Raw genomic sequence first — 22,500 nt, 5'->3', positions numbered from 1 at the left:
ATTTTTTTTGTAGTTTTGTAAAAATTAATACATAAAGTTAATGTTGGACAAATGGGTTAAAAAATGCAATTTTCAATGTTATAAATAGTATACAGATATTACACTTCAATACTACTATTAATAAAAATGAAAATAAAATGAATAGGTGATAGGGGAACAGCAGTTTCTAAAAAAAATGTTGCCTAACAGTCACAATCCTCATGTAAAACAAGTATACATATTTTTTATTTTTTTAATGCATTCTAACTCGCAAATAAATGTTAGCAAAAGTCAGCTAACAATGGAGCTTATGGGAGTCGCTCTATTACGCCAGTGAAGCGCGGTAAAAACACTTCCATCAAGGTTTTGTATACACCAGTGGTTCGTAACCTTTTTGGAGGTACCGAACCCCACCAGTTTCATATGTGCATTCACTGAACCCTTCTTTAGTGAAAAATATTTTTGTATTTTTTTTTTTCAAATTCAAGCCAAAGTTATATGTTTTCAGTAACACTTTAGTATGGGGAACATATTCTAAGACTTAAATTGGAGTTTTTTGGAAACTAGGGGAACATATTCCAAGTCACAAAGACATCATTTAGAGTTATTTGGTTAGGGTTAGAGGGTTAGGGCTATAATAAGTCCTTGCCGAATAAGGCATTAATAAGTAATTAATAATGATTAGTTAAGAGCCAATATGTTACTAATTTGCATGATAATAAGCAACTAATTAATGGTGAATGTTCCCCATACTAAAGTGTTACCATGTTTTTTTTTACTGGTGCACAAAATGAACCGTGCATGAACATCACCTTGTTCAAACAACAAAACCAACACAGTGCATAAAGTCAAAACAAATTACACACCTGCAAATCAGTGTGACTTCTGCTGTTGCCGTATCCGTAATACGCCAATAGGGAGGAGTTTTTATTTACACGAGGAGTCGGGTGTGTCTTGACCGCCGCCGAACCCCTGAGCCCAACTTACCGAACTTCTAGGGTTCGATCGAACCCAGGTTAAGAACCACTGATATACACACTGTATATGTATATGTATATGTATATGTATATGTATATGTATATGTATATGTAATGTAGTAACAGGCACATTCATAACAACATGCCATATTCACCTGGTGGCGTACTCATTTCATAAATGCATCACAATGTTTGCTTTTTCCTTCAACAACAACACTAACTACAACTCACGGCAGACATCATGAGAGACCACAAACATAATTAAACATTACTTACTGCACATTGCCAACTGATTGGATGTTCTTATCTTCCCGTTTGGATGAAGAATTCATCATAACAAAACTACAAGTGTTCACAAAGCACACAGAACAAGAATGTTGATAAACATCTTGAACCCTTTTTAAAAATTATTATTATTATTTATTGAGACAAAGATTATTTATGTATTTAATATTTGTTTACTTACTATGGTATATTAGTTGTTTATTATTCATTTGTTCACTGTTCTGTTACAGAGAACAAGGAAATTGGATAAAATAGCTATGAATGAAAAGGGGTAGGATTAAATCAATCAATCAATCAATGTTTATTTGTATAGCCCTAAATCACAGGTGTCTCAAAGGGCTGCACAAACCACAACAACTTCCTCAGTACAGAGCCCACAAGGGCAAAGAAAAACTCACACCCAGTGTGACGTCGGTGACAGTGACTGTGATGACTGCAAACTGGACAACATCTTGGAGACGCCGTCTGCTCTGCATGGCGAAGTATGATGAATTTGAGGACCTGAAATAGACAAAGTGACAAGTTTAATTTTGTTTTTGCTTGATCAAACACAAAATATTTGAATCAGGGTTGCTTTCTCTGGCTGCAAGCGATGAGGCAAAGTCGTTGCTTAGAGATTCCCCTAGAGGACAGTACACACTAATTTTTAGACTTTGGAACACATTTATTTAAAAACTATATACTTAAGTTTCTTGTCATGACGGGCAGAAATGTAATGTCACTTCCTGGTAAAAAATGTAGGAGTGTGACCTAAATTTAGATTCAGCCACGCCTCTCAAACTCTTTCGTTTCAGTAGGGACATAAAAATTAAGGACATGATTTTTTGATTACAGTTTTTTTAATAAAACATTTTTAACCCACAATAAATCAGTCTTTCAACCTCTGATCAAACTTAATTATAAAGATATTTAAAATTATACCATTGAAACAAATCTAAAAAAAACGGTATTTTCATACATTTGAAATTTAGGGGTCATCAACTTAAATCTGTCGATTGGTAAGTGTTTGTTTGGCAATAAAATGTGGGTGTAGGGAAACGCTGGATGAAAATATAGTTTCAAATGTACATACAGCTAGCCTAAATAGCATGTCAGCATCCATAAGCTGGCAGTCATGCCGCGACTAAATATGTCTGATAAGTCAATAACATCAAAAAAACTCACCTTTGTGATTTCGTTGACTTTATTGTTGGAAATGCATCTGCAGGGTATCCATACATCTCTGTGCCATGTCTGCCTTAGCATCGCCGGTCAAATGTGCAGACACTCCGGCACATTCAATGGGGGTCTGGCGGCAGATTTCTTTGACTTTATCGTTGGAAATGCATCTGCTTTAAATGTCGCAGGATATCCACACAATCTTGCCATCTCTGTAGTAGCATAGCTTACTTCGGTAAAGTGTGCGGAACAAACGACTGACCATTTCGTCGGCTTTCCCCACACCCTTGTATTTTGAACAAATTTCGTCCAATTTCTTGCCACTTTCGCGTCTTTGGGCCAGAGGTGCAACTTGAATCCCTCCCTGTTAGTGTTGTTACACCCTACGACAACACACCGACGAGGCATGATGTCTCCAAGGTTCCAGAAAATAGTCGAAAAAACGGAAAATAACAGAGCTGAGAGCCAGTGTTTGTAATGTGTTTGAGAAAATGGCGGCTTTATTACCTAGGTGACGTCACGTTCTGACGTCATCGCTCAGAGAGCGATAAATAGAAAGGCGTTTAATTCGTCAAAATTCACCCATTTAGAGTTCGGAAATCGGTTAAAAAATGTATGGTCTTTTTTCTGCACCATCAAGGTATATATTGACGCTTACATAGGTCTGATGATAATGTTCCCCTTTAAAGAAAAAACAGAGAGGGTGCAAGCAGCCTCTTTTCTGTCTTTCTCTCCATTTCTGGGTCTAAGTTGAATGTCACAGTTAATTATCTTCTTGTTTTATGTCCACAACCTTCTCATCTACAGTTGTGACATGATTTATAATCAGCTCACAGGCGAGAGAGCAGCTCACCCACTGGTGTCAATACAGCAGCATAATCACACCGCCGGCTTCGCTGGGCCTGAGCTCATCTAAGATGGACTGATGCAAAGTGGAAAAGTGTTCTGTGGTCTAATGACTCCACATTTCAAAATATATTTGGAAATTGTGGATGTGGTGTCCTCTGGAACAAAGAGGAAAATAACCATCCGGATTGTTATAGACAAAAAAGATCAAAAGCCAACATCTGTGATGGTATGGGGGTGTATTAGTGTCCAAGGCATGTGTAACTTACACATCTGTGAAGGCACCATTAATGATTGGTCCATACAGGTTTTGGAGCAACATATGTTGTCATCCAAGCAACGTTATCATGGACGCCCCTGCTTATTTCAGCAAAACAATGCCAAGCCACATGTTACAACAGTGTGGCTTCATAGTAAAAGAGTGCGGGTACTTTCCTGGCCCGCCTGCAGTCCAGACCTGTTTCCCATCAAAAATGTGTGGCGCATTATGAAGCGTAAAATATGACAACAGGACCCCAAACTGTTGAACAACTTAAGCTGTACATAAAGCAAGAATGGTAAATAATTCCACTTTCAAAGCTTCAACAATTAGTTTCCTCAGTTCCCAAACGTTTATTGAGTGATGTTAAAAGAAAAGGTGATGTAACACAGTGGTGAACATGCCCTTTCCCAACTACTTTGGCACGTGTTGCAGCCATGAAATTCTAAGTTAATTATTATTTGCAAAAAAAAAAGAAAAGTTTGAGTTTGAACATCAAATATCTTGTCTTTGTAGTGCATTCAACTGAATATGGGTTGAAAAGGATTTGCAAATCATTGTATTCCGTTTATATTTACGTTTAACACAATTTCCCAACTCATATGGAAACGGGGTTTGTAATTGCAGTTACACAATTATCAAAATTATGGCAGCCACACCATATTTGTATTTATACATTATGTCCTCTAAAAAGAATATATTTTATAAATACCAATAAAATGTTAGATATACATAAGGTTTACTAATAATTAGTACAAATTGTTTATTTTAGATAGAATAACAAAATCTAACAAACATATTAGTTGTGTAAAACAGGTTGACAACAATATGTTTTGGGGTTGACGTTTTTTGTCTGTGTGTTGTATATATTTTTCAAACACACACGCACACACAAAAATGTGCACGACAACAGTAAAATGTTGACTTTCTGTAATACATAAATACATACATTTTATTAAAGCGGAAAAGTATGTATTTTCCTTTTTTTTTCAATAAAAAAACATTGTTTTTGTTTTCACTAATAAAATAGACTTCAGCAACCCGCACATCTCAAAATGGACAAGCGGTAGAAAATGGATGGATAATAAAATAGAAGCACAAACTAATTAAAGAAGGCAAAGCCACAATTTAACTTCAAGTGGAATCGTTTATTTGTCTTTGTATATAATTCCAAAAAACAACAGTACACATACATATAAAACATGTACACTTCAGTTTGAGACAGTCTATATTGTTTTAAGAGACAACACTTGCTCTTTATGGCTCCTTATCAACTGTCGTGCAGTCGCCCTTCTCCCTGAATCTTCTCTTGTCGTCATTCACTGTACATACTGGTGATCGTACCAGGGGAACTAAACAGTCCAAATGTGACACATAGTTTGCAATGCTCCAAAATAATCCAAAAATAATGCTACAGGAAGTGGTTTATACAATTATACATTGAATTTGTCTAATGGAAACATTCATATGCATGTCAGCCATACATTCCCATCTAATAAAGTGTCAAATTGATGAATTCAATATACTGTACATACATTTATTCCCCTGACTGTACACAATGAATAGTAGGTCATGCTTTCACTAAGTTTATCATGTACACACAGCGAATATCAACATTCAAATGTCTTACTGTATATACTTGAAGGTACAGGACACAAATACAGACGTTACTGACAAGGAGGACTCACAGCAAGTTACAGTGAAGGATTAATGCACTTTTCAAATCTACAAGATGTAGACCGAATATACAGGGAGCGCAAAAGAGTATCATTTATTTTGACTAAATGGAGAATAAAAGGCAGATTTCAAAGCGTAGAACAGAACATTTTAAATTTCGCTTCTTGTTGTGCAAACATGACATGAAACACCAAGCTTTGCTTTAACCCACCTAACTTATTTTTACACTTTATACAGAACGTCAATATATGAAATATATAAATGGCTGTAATAAATAATTTAAACGGTCTAGTAGGTCTCTTAAAAATAACGGAATATTAAATAGATGTATGTACAGAAAGTGCTACTACAAATAAAGCACTTTATTCAAGTGAAAAAGACGTAAATTTAGCACGTTGAATGGAAATGTCACTGCTCAAAGGATCCCTGAAGATAATTATTGTTATTTGTGTATAATTCAGATCCCTACAGCTCACTTGAGATTGGGTAAATTATTGCTAATAAACTCCAACTTCCCTCCGCCAAAAAAAGAGCAAATCTTTATTACTGCCCTCTGGTCAGGTCTCCAATCCTCCCCTCAAAGTGCCTTGCAGGAGTTCAAACAAACTACTAGGAGGTAAAGAAATAAGACACTACTATGTTTCTCGTACTTTTGGCTGTTTCCACTCGTGTGGATCCTGCTAATATTTACAATACCAAACACAAAAAACAACACAATTTACAGTGAAAGATGAGAGTATATAACGTGTGCACCAATTGACTGACCACGTCATCACAAACCAGGGAAGCGTGCGTGACACATTTTTGAAAGGATGAGCGACAGACACACGTAACGTCAACAAAGGGTTTTAGATTCTGTCATACGGCCCAGCCGAGAGAGCTGAACCATCAAGGGTTAGAATTTGTTTGGGTTTGTATGTGCGGCCAACAACTTAGTAGGATGTCGTACAAAAATTATTGCCCTGAATGCAGCATGTCGGCCATGTTTGTGCAGTTTGGAGGCGCACATTAGCAGATTTTTTACTGGGTTAAAACCACACTAGTGCACACTTAGTCTTACTGTCAATGTTTCCCATACATTCATTTATTCATGGCAAACTGCCACAAATAAATATGGACCGCCATGGATGAACACATTATAATGGGACTGTATGTGAATGAAGCTTTACGCCTTACAGTAGGTGGCAGTGTAACTCTACTTCTTAAGACATATTTTGCGCCATGGTCTGCAAGAGCATAAGAAGACGTAACAAGAGGGATTGGTGTTAGCAAATTAGCGATTTTTATACCTCTATGCATACTTTAAAAAAATAAAGAAGTGACTAACGACAACTGTATAGTAAATTTCGGACTAGAAGCCACTACTTTTTTTCCCCTACGCTTTGAAACCTGTGGCTTACAAAACGGTCCAGCTAATTAATGGCTTTTTCTTCGCTAATGGCCATAATTGTAACAAATCACCAGACACTGAAGAGGTGTGAGATTGTTTGTGCTATGGTGCCATCTTTGCCGGTGTTGCGGGGTGAACAACTATGACGTATTTCTTTCTGTTTAGTGATTTCAACCGCAAGTACGAGTGCCATTGCTTCTTTTAGCCGTCCATAGTGTTTTTACTTATAAGGATTCTTCATTCATCACTAGGGATGTATATTGTTAAGATTTTATTGATACGATACCCTTATTGATATTCCTTTTCGATACCAGTGTTTATCGGTACTCTTATCGATACTATATAGACTTGGACAAACTTTATTGATCCACAAGGGAAATAATGTAATTTTGTGGAAATTAAGATGTAAAAAATGCATTTTAATTAGCAATTCTATTAGCATAAGAGGTTGAACACCAGTAATATCACAGAGCAGGTAAGTCTTTAATCAATGCCTGCTTTTTTTTAAAGTAAATTTTCTGGTTCTTCTTATGGTTTATAAATGTTTTTACGGTATTGGGCCTTCTTATCTTGAGATCCTCCGGCAGTCATCTCCTAATTATTCCAAAAGTCAGGACACAAAGTCACAGGATGGAATCTTTCCATCATTATGGCCCCTCTCTATGGAACAGCTTGCCGGAGGACCTCAGGGCTGTGGAGAACGATCATGTTTTTAAGAGCAGACTTAAGACCCACCTTTTTGATTTTGCTTTTTATTTTTATACATTTTATTGAATTAATTTGTACTTTACTTTATATCTTATTCGTTATGCAAGATTTTATTTAGTTATATTTTTTTATTACATATTTAATGTATATTGATTTTATTTTTTCATTATTTTCATTTGTTTATCTTCATATGTCTGACTTGTATTTTATCCTTTTTCTCTCCTCATGATTCTTACCATTTTACAGGTTTTATTATTACTACTTTCCAGCGTTCTTCAGAGGGAGCCATGTGCCTCAGGGCTTATTGGCCGTGCTGTGTGGGTGCTTTGTGTAAGCGTCCTGGTGGCCATGGTCTGATGACCCCCTGGTGCAGATGGCTCCTGTGATAGTGTTTACTCACTTGTCTCCTCTGTCCTCAGCCAGACATTCATTTGTTCATATAATTGCATATGTGTCTGTTTGGGTTTGGTATTTGTGTCCGTGTGTGCGTGCCTATGTGATAATGGGGAATCTGGGTCATCGGAGTCTGTAAAGCACTTTGCGTTGCATTTCTTTTATGTATGAAAAGCGCTTTATAAATAAAGTTTGATTGTATGATTGCAACGCTGCTCAATGAAGAGACTTTAAACGGCAACCAGAGACCTGTCAGTCACAGCGGATGCTATCTTTAAAGCAACTCAATGGATTATTATACTACCTACATTTTTGACGTTTTTGAGTGGATTATTATTGGCCTGCGGATTAATGCATTGCAAGGACGGTTGATAAAACGTGGTCGTGACTCATTTGAGTAAAATGTGTTCACTTCAAACTGACACAGCATGCCTGACTTTGAGGAACTTTTGAGGAGGAGACATTGTTGTGTTAACGTTTGTGTGGTCTTGCCTCCTTATTTGTCTTTATTCAAAGCGGATTTTATGTGTAGTGGCAGCAGCTGAACTGAATGTGACAGCGCGTCATAATTACGTCAGTCAGCTGATAAATAAATACCGATAGCAGTATCGTTAGTCCAAAATCTTCACAGTCCTCAATTATGAACCGGTACCAAAAAATACCGGTACTCGGTTTACATCCCTATTCATCACTCCAAACAAGGTTTGTCATTTTTACAATATGACCAAAACGTTTCACACTTACTAAACTGTACCATGTTTGATGTTTGTAGGAGTGTTTTCCTCCATATTTGTACGTGCTAAGTAACGTAATCAAGCTTGTGTCATTAGCTTTGGCTAATATGCTAACACGCTTACGGGTATCCGTGTTAGTATTATTAACTTACAATGGTATTCTGTTTATATTGTTTCAGTTATGTAAATATACCAAAGCTTCATCGTGGACTTATTGTGTCTGTTTAGCTGATTGGAGAGATATCTTCCGCAGCTTGTGGGTCCATGACGATGTCTTCTGTTTTTTTGGATCAGCCATTTTAAGGTATGTAAATAAACATTTACAGAATATTTATGTGTTAACAACTCATTTCACAACGTATGTCTGTGACTTATAGTCCTGTGCAGCTAATACATAGAAAATTTAGTAGGTGCGGTTTATATACCGGTGCGCTCTGTCGTCCGGGAAATACGGTAGTCATCTTTTCTGATCGTGTTAGTCACTTTAGGAGACTGGAACTTGAAAGCGCGCATCTTTCTTGCCAACACCTTCACAGGTTGCTACGTCCTGCTTGCGATGTCATGTTGTTTGCCTACGTTTTGTCAACACAGCCTCTGTTAAAACTACATGAGTCATGGCCAATTATGCAAGATAGACCCCTGAAAACCACCACCACAAATACCCCGCAGTCCAGTGGGAGACACTGACTGTACTATGGAAACATGTCATTAGAATTGAGTCTGGTTGGGAATGTAATTCAGTGATAAACATTTTGTGCAAATTCCTACTAAAATCTGCTGTTTTTTTCCCCCGATAAGTGTCTAAAGTTGTCTGCATTCAACATGGGGGCATTTCAGCCTGTACGATGGTAATATAATAAAGTAGATCCCTGCAATTCGCGAGGCTTTCGTTCCCAGAACCCAGTGAGTGGTAATACACTATGAATAATTGACGCATCCATAAAAAGCTAAAAAAAAAAAAAAAAATTATTTTAACACTCTAAAACAATATTCAAGCCAACTATTCAAAAGGACACACTTTATTCTAGGACAAAGGGAGAAACCTATTGGATTGTAATAAAAAGTGTGCATCAGAAATGTAGTTGAGGAAAAAGGAAAGAAGAAATGTTTTCTTAATTTCACAATGAATATTGCATAAATACTAATGACAAATTTGGGGCATTTGCAGAAAATGACAATAAATGTGAAGGTATTGCATCAAGTCCACATTGATCTTGCAAAGTGCATCAACCTTTGCATCACAAATATTGGAAATCATATCGCAGCTGTTATTTTTTATTATTCCAATTGAAAATATGAGCGTTTGCTTACAGTATGTATCCAGACTTTCAGGGCACATCCTGTATTTGGGATATTTTGGTTCATGGTTTTTGCCGCACCAACATGTTTACAACTTGTTTAACTGCACAGTGATACCTCGGTTTTTGTAGGACTTACATCTCATATAATTGGTTTTACCAAGAAAATGCTCACCAATAATTTTCTAATGATTTTGTATTGTCTTGGTTATTGGACGGCCAAACATTGCCAGCGGAATGATGGGCCAAACAAAGAGTCTTACGTGTTGGCGACTCAGTCTCTGCTTTTTATTGACTTCAAAGGAATCCACTATGAGACCAAATAAAGTTGCAAGTGCCAGCACTTTGATAAGGTGAGAAAAATACTAACTCATAGCACGATAAAAGTAATTTATAGTTATTTGTCATTTATATTTCACATAACTTTCTGCATGTAACACCATAATTATTGACTCTAAAACAGTGGTTCTTAACCTGGGTTCGATCGAACCCTAGGGGTTCGGCAAGTCATCCTCAGGGGTTCGACGGAGGTCAAGACACACCTGACTCATCGTGTAAATTAAAACTTGTCCCTATCTGCGTAATTTGGATACGACACCAGCAGAAGCCACACTGATTTGCAGCTGTGTAATTAGTTGTGAGTCCATGCACTGTGTTGGTTGTGTTGTATGAACAAGGTGATGTTCAGGCACAGTTAATTTTGTGCACCAGTAAAAAAAAAACCATGTAGCTTTGTCTTGAATTTTATTTTTCGCTAAAGAAAAGTTCGGTAAATATGAAACTGGTGGGGGTTCGGTTCCTCCAACAAGGTTAAGAACCACTGCTCTAAAATATGTTTTGTGTTATTTTCGGGTGTCTGAAATTTATGAATTAGATTTGTTTTATTTCTTAAGGAAATAATTGTTTCAGGTTTCGTACAACACACGTTATGAAACGGATTCCTGCCAGAAAGCGAGGTATCACTTGTAATATCAATTTGTAGCGTATTATCTTTGCACTTTTGGGTCACCAGTCGACTTGCATGCTATTAATCAGAGAAAGATAACGGAAACAAAGAATTATGAAAAAATTATCTTTTCATATTTGAAATTCACAATCAAGAATCACAACATTGTGTGTGCATGCGCATGTGTGTGTGTTGCATGACAGTACTGTGAAGTGCTATGTGGAGCTGGTAGAAATTGTGGACTTTCCCAAATCTCTCAGACGGCCGATGGTCCAAAGCCAAATGGGGACATCCTGAGGTCCTTATGGACAGTTTGGTAGTATAACTGCACGGACTGTTGGAATCTTTACTCATCTATAAAGGCAATCTCCTCAATCCTGCAAAAGGAAAACACAAATATTGAGACAAATAATTTACATAGTTTGATGAGAACATGGTAGAACGTCAATATGGAGATCAAGAGACTCAGTACATAGGACAAGGGACAGAGAGCGAGAAAGAGACAGAGACAGAGGAAGAGATGGTCTGGTCTTGCCTTTTTAGCAGACACAGGCCGAGAATCCTTTTGATTGGAGTTGAGGGATTTCCACATGGTGGTTTTAGACATTTCATCAGATATATTAATATCAGAGGGATCACACCTGAGAAGCAAGGAGGGCAGAAGGAGAGGAGCTCAAAAAAGAGGAGTGTTGCAGTGTAGTCAACAGGATGCATCTCTAAATACACCAACTTGCATGCGGGAAAGGTCAAGCATTTTAAGGCGTTTGTGTGTCTGCATAAACACTTTGATGCCAACATTTACACACATTTACTGCTGCCAAATACATGCCACTGGTGGCGATTTGATACTGAAGTACAGGCAATCCTTATGTCGATCCTGTATCGGTATCAGTCCGATATTGGCAAACAAAAGATTGGGATTATATTCAGTTGTATCTAAAAATCCCCGATACAAGTAGTCCTGTAGTGTGTTTACGTTTGCAAAGCTGGACAGCCAGTTAACATCTAAATGTCCTCCAATAAGCACACAAGGTTGTTCTTTTCTTCTATTTTACTCAAGTCATTTTTAAAAAGGTTGACATGGTAGGCTACAGGCTACTAGGAGCTAGCAGCTACACACAGGCAAATGGAATTTCCAAAATAACGCTGAAATGTTCGTTTTTAAACATTAATTTTCATTTCATAATAATACTTCCACTATTTTAAAATGAATTATTAAAAAAATATAATGAAAAGAAAATGTTGGTATTTTTGTTATTCTCCGAATGTTAACAAGTCCCGAGCCCAGGGCCTTCGTATTGGGGGGTTACATGCACTAACCCCTGGTCCACCGTGCTGCCCAAAAAATACACAAATATTAAATGTTATTATAAATGTGTATGTTACTACATTACATAAATACTTACATCATGTACAGTATATAAAAGCTCAATGGAAGTGTTTTTGATGTTTTTAAGGGCTTTATAGGCTGAATACAACATTGTAAGCAAATGCATAAAAAAAATTTTTTGTGAACAATGGGCAAAATTCCAGAAAAAGTTCAGTTTCCCTTTAAGTCCTAGTAATAAAAATTGTAATTGTTGGTCCAATTCACTGTATTTTCGTTTTCAAACGGTAGCAAATGGATAGACGGATATTTATAACAGAAACAAAAAGCTTAGTTGTTTAGTTTAGTTTAGTTTAGTTTATTAAGGATCCCCATTAGTCTACACCGCAGTGGAGACTATTCTTCCTGGGGTCCAGGCAAAAAACATCACACAACCACAGAACAAACGATTAAAATGCAGTACAACATGATCCAATAATAAATTGTCATAATACACGTATGACCACATTATAGCGTCTTTGGTGCTATTTGTTAGCATCAAGCAAATATACCTAATAATATTGATAAACTAGATGAATAAATCTCTCGTAGGCTCATCATCATACAGTATATATCTTGGTATTGCTAAAAAAACATTGCTGAACAGCAGCGACATCTTTAGCTAAATAATGAGGCAAAATAAGAACTTCACACCATAACAACTGCAGACATGAGTTATAGATCAGACTAATATTCGTAGCAATAAATCAACTGCAAACAAAAGTATCCTTTTTTTCATTGGCGTCACAATCTCAACAGCACGGTACTTATGTCAATCAAATATGTTACTTAGCGATGCACATATAAGTCCATCATGTTTACTTTATGAACCCCTCAGATGTAATCACGTGATGTGGCCCCAATCTTTTCAGTTTTAAATCCATGTGTCAAAGGAAGTGAGGTCGTAGCAATAATGTCTGGTAAAGATAAATGGTTTGAATTAGTTTTTTTCTGTAACGACCTGGTCGCATGGTGATGCGGATTCGTTCTCCCAGGAATGCTGACGAGCCTCGGACACAGTGTGACGGTAAGAACAAATGATGTATTTAAAAATAAATCAGACCCTAACAAAGAAAAACTTGTTCAAAGCACAGAAGGCAAAAAATAAAAGAGCTAGCATTAGAGCTAGAAAACAAAGAGCCTAGCGTGGAAGTTAGCAGGTACAGAACCGGGAACAAAAGTCGTCAGTTGTTGTATGAACACAAACTACGAAGCCAGACAGATTGACGGGAGAAGGCAGGCTTAAATAACAACAGTGATTACAAAAACAGGTGTGCGTCTGGAACAAGCGGCAGGGGAAAATAATACATAGCTATGGAAACCAACTGAAAAGTGCACAAACAGACTCAAAAATCTAAACATAATATGATCTGGGCAGCGGATCATAACAGGAACCCCCCCTTTAGGGACAGATTCCAGATGCCCCCTGGAAAAAAAATTAAAACCCCCCAACTACAAGACAGTTCATGAGTCAAGGGAGGGCGGAGGGCGGACATGGTGGAGGGTTGCCAGACCACGTGTCCCCGAATCCACTGGGGACAAGTCAGGTGGCGGCGGAGAATGGAACGCCGCTGCCGCAATTGTCTAGGTGGGCGACCTCGAAAAGGCCACATTGGTGGCAGCCGAGAGGGTGGGCCTGAGTGGCGCCAGGAGGTCATCAGCCGGAGAGTTCTAAGACAACGTCTTGGGTGTCGCTGCTGTTTGCGCCACTGGCGTCCATAAACTGACCTCAGAGAGAGCCGCTTGCAGGCCCCTGATTGTTGCTTGCGCAGCAGGCCAGCTCGAGGTCGCTGAGACGTCATCGTGGAAGCAGGAGGCGCTGCCGTGGAAGCAGGGGGCGGCGCCGTGGAAGCAGGAAACGGCGTCGTCGTCGTAAGAGCAGGTGCTGGTGTGGAAACCAGACTTGGAGCAGGTGCTGGTCTGGAAACCAGACTTGGAGCAGGTGCTAGTCTGGAAACCAGACTTGGAGCAGGTGCTGGTACCAGAGTTGGAGCAGGTGCTGGTGTGGAAACCAGACTTGGAGCAGGTGCTGGTGTGGAATCCAGACTTGGAGCAGGTGCTGGTACCAGACTTGGAGCAGGTGCTGGTGTGGAAACCAGATTTGGAGCAGGTGTTGGTGTGGAAACCAGACTTGGAGCAGGTGCTGGTGTGGAAACCAGCCTTTGAGCAGGTGCTGGTGTGGAAACCAGCCTTTGAGAAGGTGCTGGTGTGGAAACCAGCCTTTGAGCAGGTTCTGGTGTGGAAACCAGCCTTTGAGCAGGTGCTAGTGTGGGAAACAGACTTTGAGCAGTTGCTGGCGTGGGAACCAGCCTTGGAGCAGGTGCTGGCGTGGGAACCAGCCTTGGAGCAGGTGCTGGCGTGGGAACCAGCCTTGGAGCAGGTGCTGGCGTGGGAAGCAGACTTGGAGCAGGTGCTGGTGTGGTAACCAGACTTGGAGCAGGTGCTGGTGTGGGAACAAGACTTGGAGCAGGTCTTGATGCTAGCCATGGACTTGGACTTGATGCTAGCCGTGGACTTGGACTTGATGCTAGCGGCCTAGCTGGAGGTTGCGGCTTGGCGGGTTGAAAGACTGGTGGTGGTGGCCGCGCCAGAGGTTGCGGCTTGGCTGGGCGCAGCTGTGCTACCTCTGTAGCACAGCTTCCAGCAGTAGCCCCCCCTCAAGAAGCGGACACCAAACGCGCCCCCTGTGGACTGGAATCGTCCCTAGGGGTGGGTGGGGGAAGGTCAGGAGGGGGGTAGACCACTCCCCTTTCGATTGTCCATAAAGTCTTCTCCCAACCCCCACCTGAGGTTGAGGGGGAGGAAGAGAGGAAAAGGCCACTGACGTGGGCGGGGCTTGAGTCCTTATGGGCGGGGTCCAAAATTCAGGTGACCGGGATTGACCAGACTGAAATTTAAAAAAAATGTCTTGATAATTCTTAATTGTAGTGTTAAAGTCGTTTGTGAATGGCTGAGAGAAAGAATTTTAAGAATTAAAAAAAAATGATTCGTCTCTCTGACGTCATCACTGGTGGACGGGGTGACGTCATCCGCGCCGGTCCCTAGCTGACTGACAGCCCATTTGGTGAAATGCTTGGCAAAATGAGATTACCAAACATCAGAGGCAAGGAAGACTGGGCTGCTTGTGGGGGGCTGTGTTCCAGAGGGAATAAGTGCGGGCTTGGAGCGTCTCTGTCGCGAGTCGAAGCCTTCCTGTGCGACTTCCGCCTTTGCTGACGCGTGCGAGTTTGCTGGTAGCGGACATCACCGGGCCAGATGGAGTCGATTGGGACCAACACACCTCCAGGGCCCCACATCATCTCTTCATCTAGAGAACAGCGGAGTGTCTCTGCTTCCATTGCTCGGAGCACCATCCACGCACCTTTTTGAATCTCCTCGACGCTCGTAGCGAGAGAACTGTTGTCTGCTGGCTTCGTACTGTAACGACCTGGTCGCATAGTGATGCGGATTCGTTCTCCCAGGAATGCTGACGAGCCTCGGACACAGCGTGACGGTAAGAACAAATGATGTATTTAAAAATAAATCAGAGACCCTAACAAAGCAAAACTTGCTCAAAGCACAGAAGGCAAAAAATAAAAGAGCTAGCAAGGGAGCTAGAAAACAAAGGGCATAGCGTGGAAGATAGCAGGTACAGAACCGGGAACAAAAGTCGTCACTTGTTGTATGAACACAAACTACGAAGCCAGACAGACTGACGGGAGAAGGCAGGCTTAAATAATGACAGTGATTACAAAAACAGGTGTGCGTTTGGAACAAGCGGCAGGGGAAAATATTACGTAGCTATGGAAACCAACTGAAAAGTGCACAAACAGACTCAAAAATCTAAACATAATATGATCCGGGCAGCGGATCATAAAATTTGACCTTGGGGCCCAACTTTTCCAATACACAGGGGCCTGGGGCACGCGCACATATTAACACCGAATTAGTAATCTTACTATTGTTTTCTTAATGATATGAAACGATGTGTTCATCATAAAGATTATCATTTATTTAAAACAAACCTTCGGCTTGATTAGAGAAATACATGATAATCAAATATACTGAATAAGAAAAGACTGATGAAAAAAATAAATCTACATACATTTATGTTGTGCTAAAATAAACTAAATTAATGATTTTTTTGTAACTAAACCGTCAATAAAATGTAAGTGTAAATGAAAATACAGTTTCACCACATTGGTCATAATTTTTGCGCTTAAAAACTTCTCTACGACTTTAGCTCCAAATGTCTTGTTTGTTTGATATTGTCATCACTGCCACAAGTTGTGGAAAAATGTGTTACAGCTGAGAAACACAATTGGCATCGGCCCTATGGTTAAAAAGTACAAGTTAAAATCTTTCAAAAAAATGTTTTATTAAGAGTGTATAAATCCACTCCATCCCATTTTAAATATATTTTCATGATCGCTTATACATTGTCCTCTAAAATTTTCAACATATGCCCAGATTCGCGCTGATGCAGGTAAATAAACAGTAGCCTAATGGGACTCCCGACCATCACCTAAAACCTCGACGTGCCTTTAGATCACGTAATTGCAAACCAGCTCTATGTTCCTTCTTTTTCTCTATCATCTTGTCGTGGGGCGGACTGGCATAACATGCACATCTTCAGCTTTTGCCATTTCTCATAAAAAGTAGCGCATTGTTGTAACTTATGCCTGTCACTAGACCCCGTATGGAAGTGCTAAAAACGTCAACATTGCTGACGGTAATCAGATGCAGTCAAAGTGAACGCACGTAAATAAGACTAAACAGTGAACCATGAAGAGACAGACGGTCAGAAAGCGGATTGAAGATGGTCTGTAAAACATCATCAATGCAAAATTTTGGCCAAAGAACCAGGAAGTGTTTTACATGTAGAAAAACATCATAAAATGACCCCTTTAGAATTAATGACAAACATCCTGTTTTTCAATCTCAGTAAACAACTGGTAGATTGAAATATTAAAAAAAAAAAAAATCATATTAGTTTGGATGTATGATCTGTCTTATTGATCACCATTATCTTCACATTAGCATCATAACTACTGATTGCCAACAACCTTTAAACACACCTTCCCGCGTGTGTGCGCTTGTGCGTGTGTGTGTGTGTGTGTGTGTGTGTGTGCGTGTGTGTGTTTGCCGCCACCTGCTGGATGGCATGTAGACATCACAAGACCTCCAGTATTAGATGACATCTATTTGAGAATTGTTTCTTTTTTTAGGAAAAATAATGATGTCTTATCCTTTAAGTCCTCAAACCTTTTTGATGGGGAATATACCACCAACCAAGTGGAACTCATAGAAAACATTTATTTTCTGGCGCAGTGGGGAGAGTGGCCGTGTGCAACCCGAGGGTCCCTGGTTCAATCCCCACCTAGTACCGACCTCGTCACGTCCGTTGTGTCCTGAGCAAGACACTTCACCCTTGCTCCTGATGGGTGCTGGTTAGCGCCTTGCATGGCAGCTCCCTCCATCAGTGTGTGAATGTGTGTGTGAATGGGTAAATATGGAAGTAGTGTCAAAGCGCTTTGAGTACCTTTAAGGTAGAAAAGCGCTATACAAGTACAACCCATTTATCATTTATTTAATTAATGTGTAAGATGTGTAATGTTAAATATACTGTGTGTATCATTGTGTGTTTGTGGTAAATCTACTCCTCAACTTGATACTTTACTACTCAGTAACCATATTTTTTCATTCAAAATAATTGAAAATTTTACTGAGCGGCTTATTAGCATTTTGGGTATTGTGACAAATGTGTCACTACATGTTTTTATTAGCACCCATTTTTTTCCTGTTTTGATGTATTTTGATTAATTAAAAGAATACATAAAGAACAGCTGCATTGTAATATTTTACACCCTATATAAGTGTTAAATGGCTTTAAAATGATTTAATAAAAAAATATGCGTTCAACATGAAGCCATATTCTGCTGGGATAATCACGTGACAATCACTACAAAAATGGTTCATATAGGTTCACTTAAGGCCTGAATAGGGCCCATTTTAAGACATATAAAATGTTTTTATGGGTGATACAGTATGTAGAATCCCCTCTTACCTGGGGTCATGTGCCTTTGAGGTCGGCACTGGCTTACTGCTCTCCAGGGGAATCTCAACAGTTGCAGCATCTTCACTTTTGGTATCGAGCATAACCTGGGTTTCCTGCAATAGACAATTGTCAATATTTGCATGGGGATTACTTGTGCATTTAAATATCGCATTTACCTCCTCAATCTTTTTGGAAGCATCATCAAGGTTTTTTTTCTTCCATTCAGGCATTAAATCATCCAAGTAACTCAGCTCCCGTTTGGAGAAACAAAAGTCCAGCAGTTTGCGGATGAATACTAAAGCCAGCACCTGGAGACACAGGAGGGGACAGAAAAAGCCGATTGAGTCAAAGAACGAGAGAACTCAGAGTGATCATCTCACCATCATGGGGAAGACGATGGCAGCTGGTGAGGTCTTGATGACCCACAGCAGGACAAGACATGTGAGCTGCGTGAGCGTGAAAAGATGAACCTTCCTCAAAGGAACGTGACGCAGGTAGATAAAGTCTGGCTGGTGCTTGGCCGGCATCCCAAACAACTTAAGACGGTCAAAGAACTGCAAGCAAGGTAAAGATATGCAGAAGACATTTTGTCCCATTGACACATTATCACCAGCCACAATATTAGGTACACCGACACAATCAAGTGTACAGGCAGGTCCTATAGGAGAGTGTGTATGGAGGCACTTTCAACAAACAATACATAGATTTGTTCAATAAAGATAGTAGACTATTTAACCCACAATGGAGAAATTCTAGGATTGTGGTGCAGATTTTACATACAGTAACAAAATAAAACATAATAAAAACAATGAAAAGCTAACAATAGATAACAGTTACACCACTATTGCCACTTATGTACATTTACACCTTTCACGCACTAAATTATTGTATTGATTGATTTATACTTTTATTAGTAGATTGCACAGTTCAGTACATATTCCGTACAATTGACCACTAAATGGTAACACCCGAATAAGTTTTTAACTTGTTTAAGTCAGGGTCCACGTTAATCAATTCATGGTACAAATATATACTATCAGCATAATACAGTCATCACACAGGTTAATTATCATAGTATATACATTGAAATATTTACAATCCGGTGGGTGGGATGAGGAGCTTTGGTTGATATCAATACTTCATTCATCAACAATTGGATCAACAGAGAAATGGACTTTGAAACAGTGTAGGTCTTACTTAGTAGGATATGTACAGCCAGCAGAGAACATAGTGAGTTCAGATAGAATAAGAGCAAGTAAATACATTCAAAGTACATTTGATTATTTATATTAGGTTATTTATAATCCGGGGAGATGGGATGTGAATGGAGGAGGGTATTAGTAAAGGGTCGGAGTTGCCTGGAGGTGTTGTTTTAGAGCGGTTTTGAAGGAATATAGAGATGCACTTACTTTAACACCTGTTGGGAGTGCATTCCACATTGATGTGGCATAGAAAGAGAATGAGTTAAGACCTTTGTTAGATCGGAATCTGGGTTTAACGTTGTTTGTGGAGCTCCTCCTGGTGTGGTTATGGCGGTCATTTATGTTAAGTAGTTTGACATGTACTTCGGTATCAGGGAGGTGTAGCGGATTTTATAGACTAGGTACAATAAATAAAATAAAACTTCTATCTTGAAACCCGTATTGCACACTGGGCAAAGATTTTTCACACCAAAAAATCACAGCATTTGTTTTCAAATTCATTTCTGACAAAAATGAATATATTTTTTAACACAAAGCAATAATAGCTGTTAACTGGTTCCAGAAATGATCGTGATAATAGAATTTACGCAAAGTAGAAATCATTAATTATACATCAAATATTTTCATGGCTAAAGTACTTTAAAAAAAAGATGTTTACGACCTTCTCAATATGTGTATCCACATTATGAGAGCCCTCTAGACATGAAATAACAGCGTTTAGCCACCTTTACATCCTTCCATCCATCCATCGTCTTCAGCGCATCCGACATCAGGTCACGGGGGAAGCAGCCTAAGCAGAGAAGCCACTTTGTCCATGTCTTCCCAGTGATTCCCGAGGCGTTACCAAGCCAGCTGAGAGACATAGTCCCACCCAACGTGTTCTGGGTCTTCCCCGTCAGATGCGCCCTAAACACCACCCCAGGGAGGCGTTTGGGGGGCATCCTGACCAGATGCCTGAACCACAACATCTGGCTCTTCTTGTTTTGGAGGAGCAGCAACTTTACTGTGAGCTCATACGGAATGACAGCGCTTCTCACCTTATCTCTAAAGGACAGCCTCGCCACCTGATGGAGTAAACTCATTTCGGCCATTTGTACCCGAGATCTTGTCCTTTCGATCATAACCTTAGGTGAGGGTAGGAACGTAGATCAACTGGTAAATTGAGAGCTTTGCCTTCTAGCTCAGCAACTTTTTCACCACCGACAAACCAATGTAGGGTCCGCATCACAGCAGACTCCACACCGATCCGCCTATCGATCTTATGATCCACTCCTCCCTCACTCGCGAACAAGACCCTGAAGTACTTGAACTCCTCCACCTTGGACAGTATCTCGCCCCCAACCCGAAGATGGAACTCCACCCTCTCCATCCTTTTCTAGTCGAGAACCATGGATTCGGACTTGTAAGTTTTGATTTTCATTCCATTCCCATTATTTTATTTCAATCTAATATAGTATTCCTGCCTGAGGCTGAGCCAATCAGTGGTCATGATAATGAACATCGCGCTCTGATTGGTTTGGTCTCCTCTAGTGGCCAACACTACAGAGGTATTTATATTTTTATGATATTTAGCCATTCTTATGCTTGAAATGCTTAATTTTGTAACAACAAATGTTAAACTATTTGAAAAAAGTTTCTTTGTAAAATCAATTTTGATACTGCTTGTACAGTATTATCTTTAGCGCCGCCCTAGTGGCTCTCTGGAGCTTTGTCAAAAATTTGTGAAAATGAAACAGATGGGGGAATATATATATATATATATATATATATATATATATATAGATAGATAGATATAGATATATGTATACATATATATATACATATGTATACACATATATATACATACATATATATATATATATTCCCCCATCTGTTTCATTTTCACACATTTTTGACAATGAAACAGATAGGTAATATATACATATATATATATATGTATAAATATATATATATATATATGTATATATATACATACATCCATATATATATTCATACATATATATAAACACATATATATACATACATATATATATACACACATATATATATATACATATATGGGTAGCATACATATAAATATATATATATATGTGTGTATATATATATATATATATATATATATATACAATATACACTATATACACTAATATACAACGAAAACTTTAACCTTAGTCCTAACATAAATAATAAATATAAATCGTTTGAGGTGCTTACTATGAGGTCTGTCACACCGCTGCCTCTACACCTGGCTGTTATCTACCGCCCCCCAGGGCCCTATTCGGACTTTATCAATGAATTCTCAGAGTTCGTTGCTGATCTAGTGACACACGCCGATAATATAATCATAATGGGGGACTTTAATATCCATATGAATACCCCATCGGACCCACCGTGCGTAGCGCTCCAGACTGTAATTGATAGCTGTGGTCTCACACAAATAATAAATGAACCCACGCATCGCAACGGTAATACGATAGACCTAGTGCTTGTCAGGGGTATCACCGTTTCCAAAGTTACGATACTCCCGTATACTAAAGTATTGTCCGATCATTACCTTATAAAATTCGAGGTTCAGACGCATGTTCGTCAAACTAATAATAATAATAACTGCTATAGCAGCCGTAACATTAATACAGCCACAACGACAACTCTTGCTGACCTACTGCCCTCGGTAATGGCACCATTCCCAAAGTATGTGGGCTCTATTGATAACCTCACTAACAACTTTAACGACGCCCTGCGCGAAACCATTGATAACATAGCACCGCTAAAGTTAAAAAAGGCTCCAAAAAAACGCACCCCGTGGTTTACAGAAGAAACTAGAGCTCAGAAATTATTATGTAGAAAGCTGGAACGCAAATGGCGCACGACTAAACTTGAGGTGCACCATCAAGCATGGAGTGATGGTTTAATAACTTATAAACGCATGCTTACCTTAGCTAAAGCTAAATATTACTCAAATCTCATCCACCGTAATAAAAACGATCCTAAATTTTTGTTTAGTACGGTAGCATCGCTAACCCAACAAGGGACCCCTTCCAGTAGCTCAACCCACTCAGCTGATGACTTTATGCAATTCTTTAGTAAGAAAATTGAAGTCATTAGAAAGGAGATTAAAGACAATGCGTCCCAACTACAACGGGGTTCAATTAACACTGATACGATGGTATATACGGCGGATACTGCCCTCCAAAATAGTTTCTCTCGTTTTGAGGAAATAACATTAGAGGAATTGTTACAACGTG

At 39.2% G+C, this 22,500-nt stretch overlaps 1 protein-coding gene and 1 long non-coding RNA gene across 4 annotated transcripts in view; one reads left to right on the top strand and one right to left on the bottom strand.

The window, feature by feature from the left end:
* The window catches only part of LOC133535372 (uncharacterized), a 24,888-nt gene extending 6,093 nt beyond the window's left edge, over positions 1–18,795 (top strand). Inside the window, exons 3-4 of the long non-coding RNA XR_009802213.1 lie at positions 8,635–8,710; positions 18,280–18,795. This is a non-coding gene — a long non-coding RNA (uncharacterized LOC133535372). The remainder of the gene's footprint in view (positions 1–8,634; positions 8,711–18,279) is intronic.
* slc4a8 (solute carrier family 4 member 8) overlaps positions 4,632–22,500 on the bottom strand; it is a 98,670-nt gene continuing 80,801 nt past the window's right edge. Inside the window, exons 21-25 of one of the 3 annotated variants that reach the window (XM_061875156.1) lie at positions 18,434–18,607; positions 18,230–18,361; positions 18,063–18,166; positions 11,186–11,291; positions 4,632–11,027 (exon numbers count right to left, since the gene is read on the bottom strand). In XM_061875156.1, coding sequence (XP_061731140.1) covers positions 11,022–11,027; positions 11,186–11,291; positions 18,063–18,166; positions 18,230–18,361; positions 18,434–18,607 — 522 coding nt within the window. In that variant the 3' untranslated portion in view covers positions 4,632–11,021. Of the gene's footprint in view, positions 11,028–11,185; positions 11,292–18,062; positions 18,362–18,433; positions 18,608–22,500 lie in introns of all 3 variants that reach the window. The other 2 variants (XM_061875154.1, XM_061875157.1) reach the window with 2 other exon arrangements.

The sequence above is a fragment of the Nerophis ophidion genome, linkage group LG16 (assembly GCF_033978795.1).
Source record: "Nerophis ophidion isolate RoL-2023_Sa linkage group LG16, RoL_Noph_v1.0, whole genome shotgun sequence".
Taxonomy (NCBI): domain Eukaryota; kingdom Metazoa; phylum Chordata; class Actinopteri; order Syngnathiformes; family Syngnathidae; genus Nerophis; species Nerophis ophidion.
Note: the sequence above shows the minus strand (reverse complement) of the source record. Positions and strands in the feature narration are given on the sequence as shown.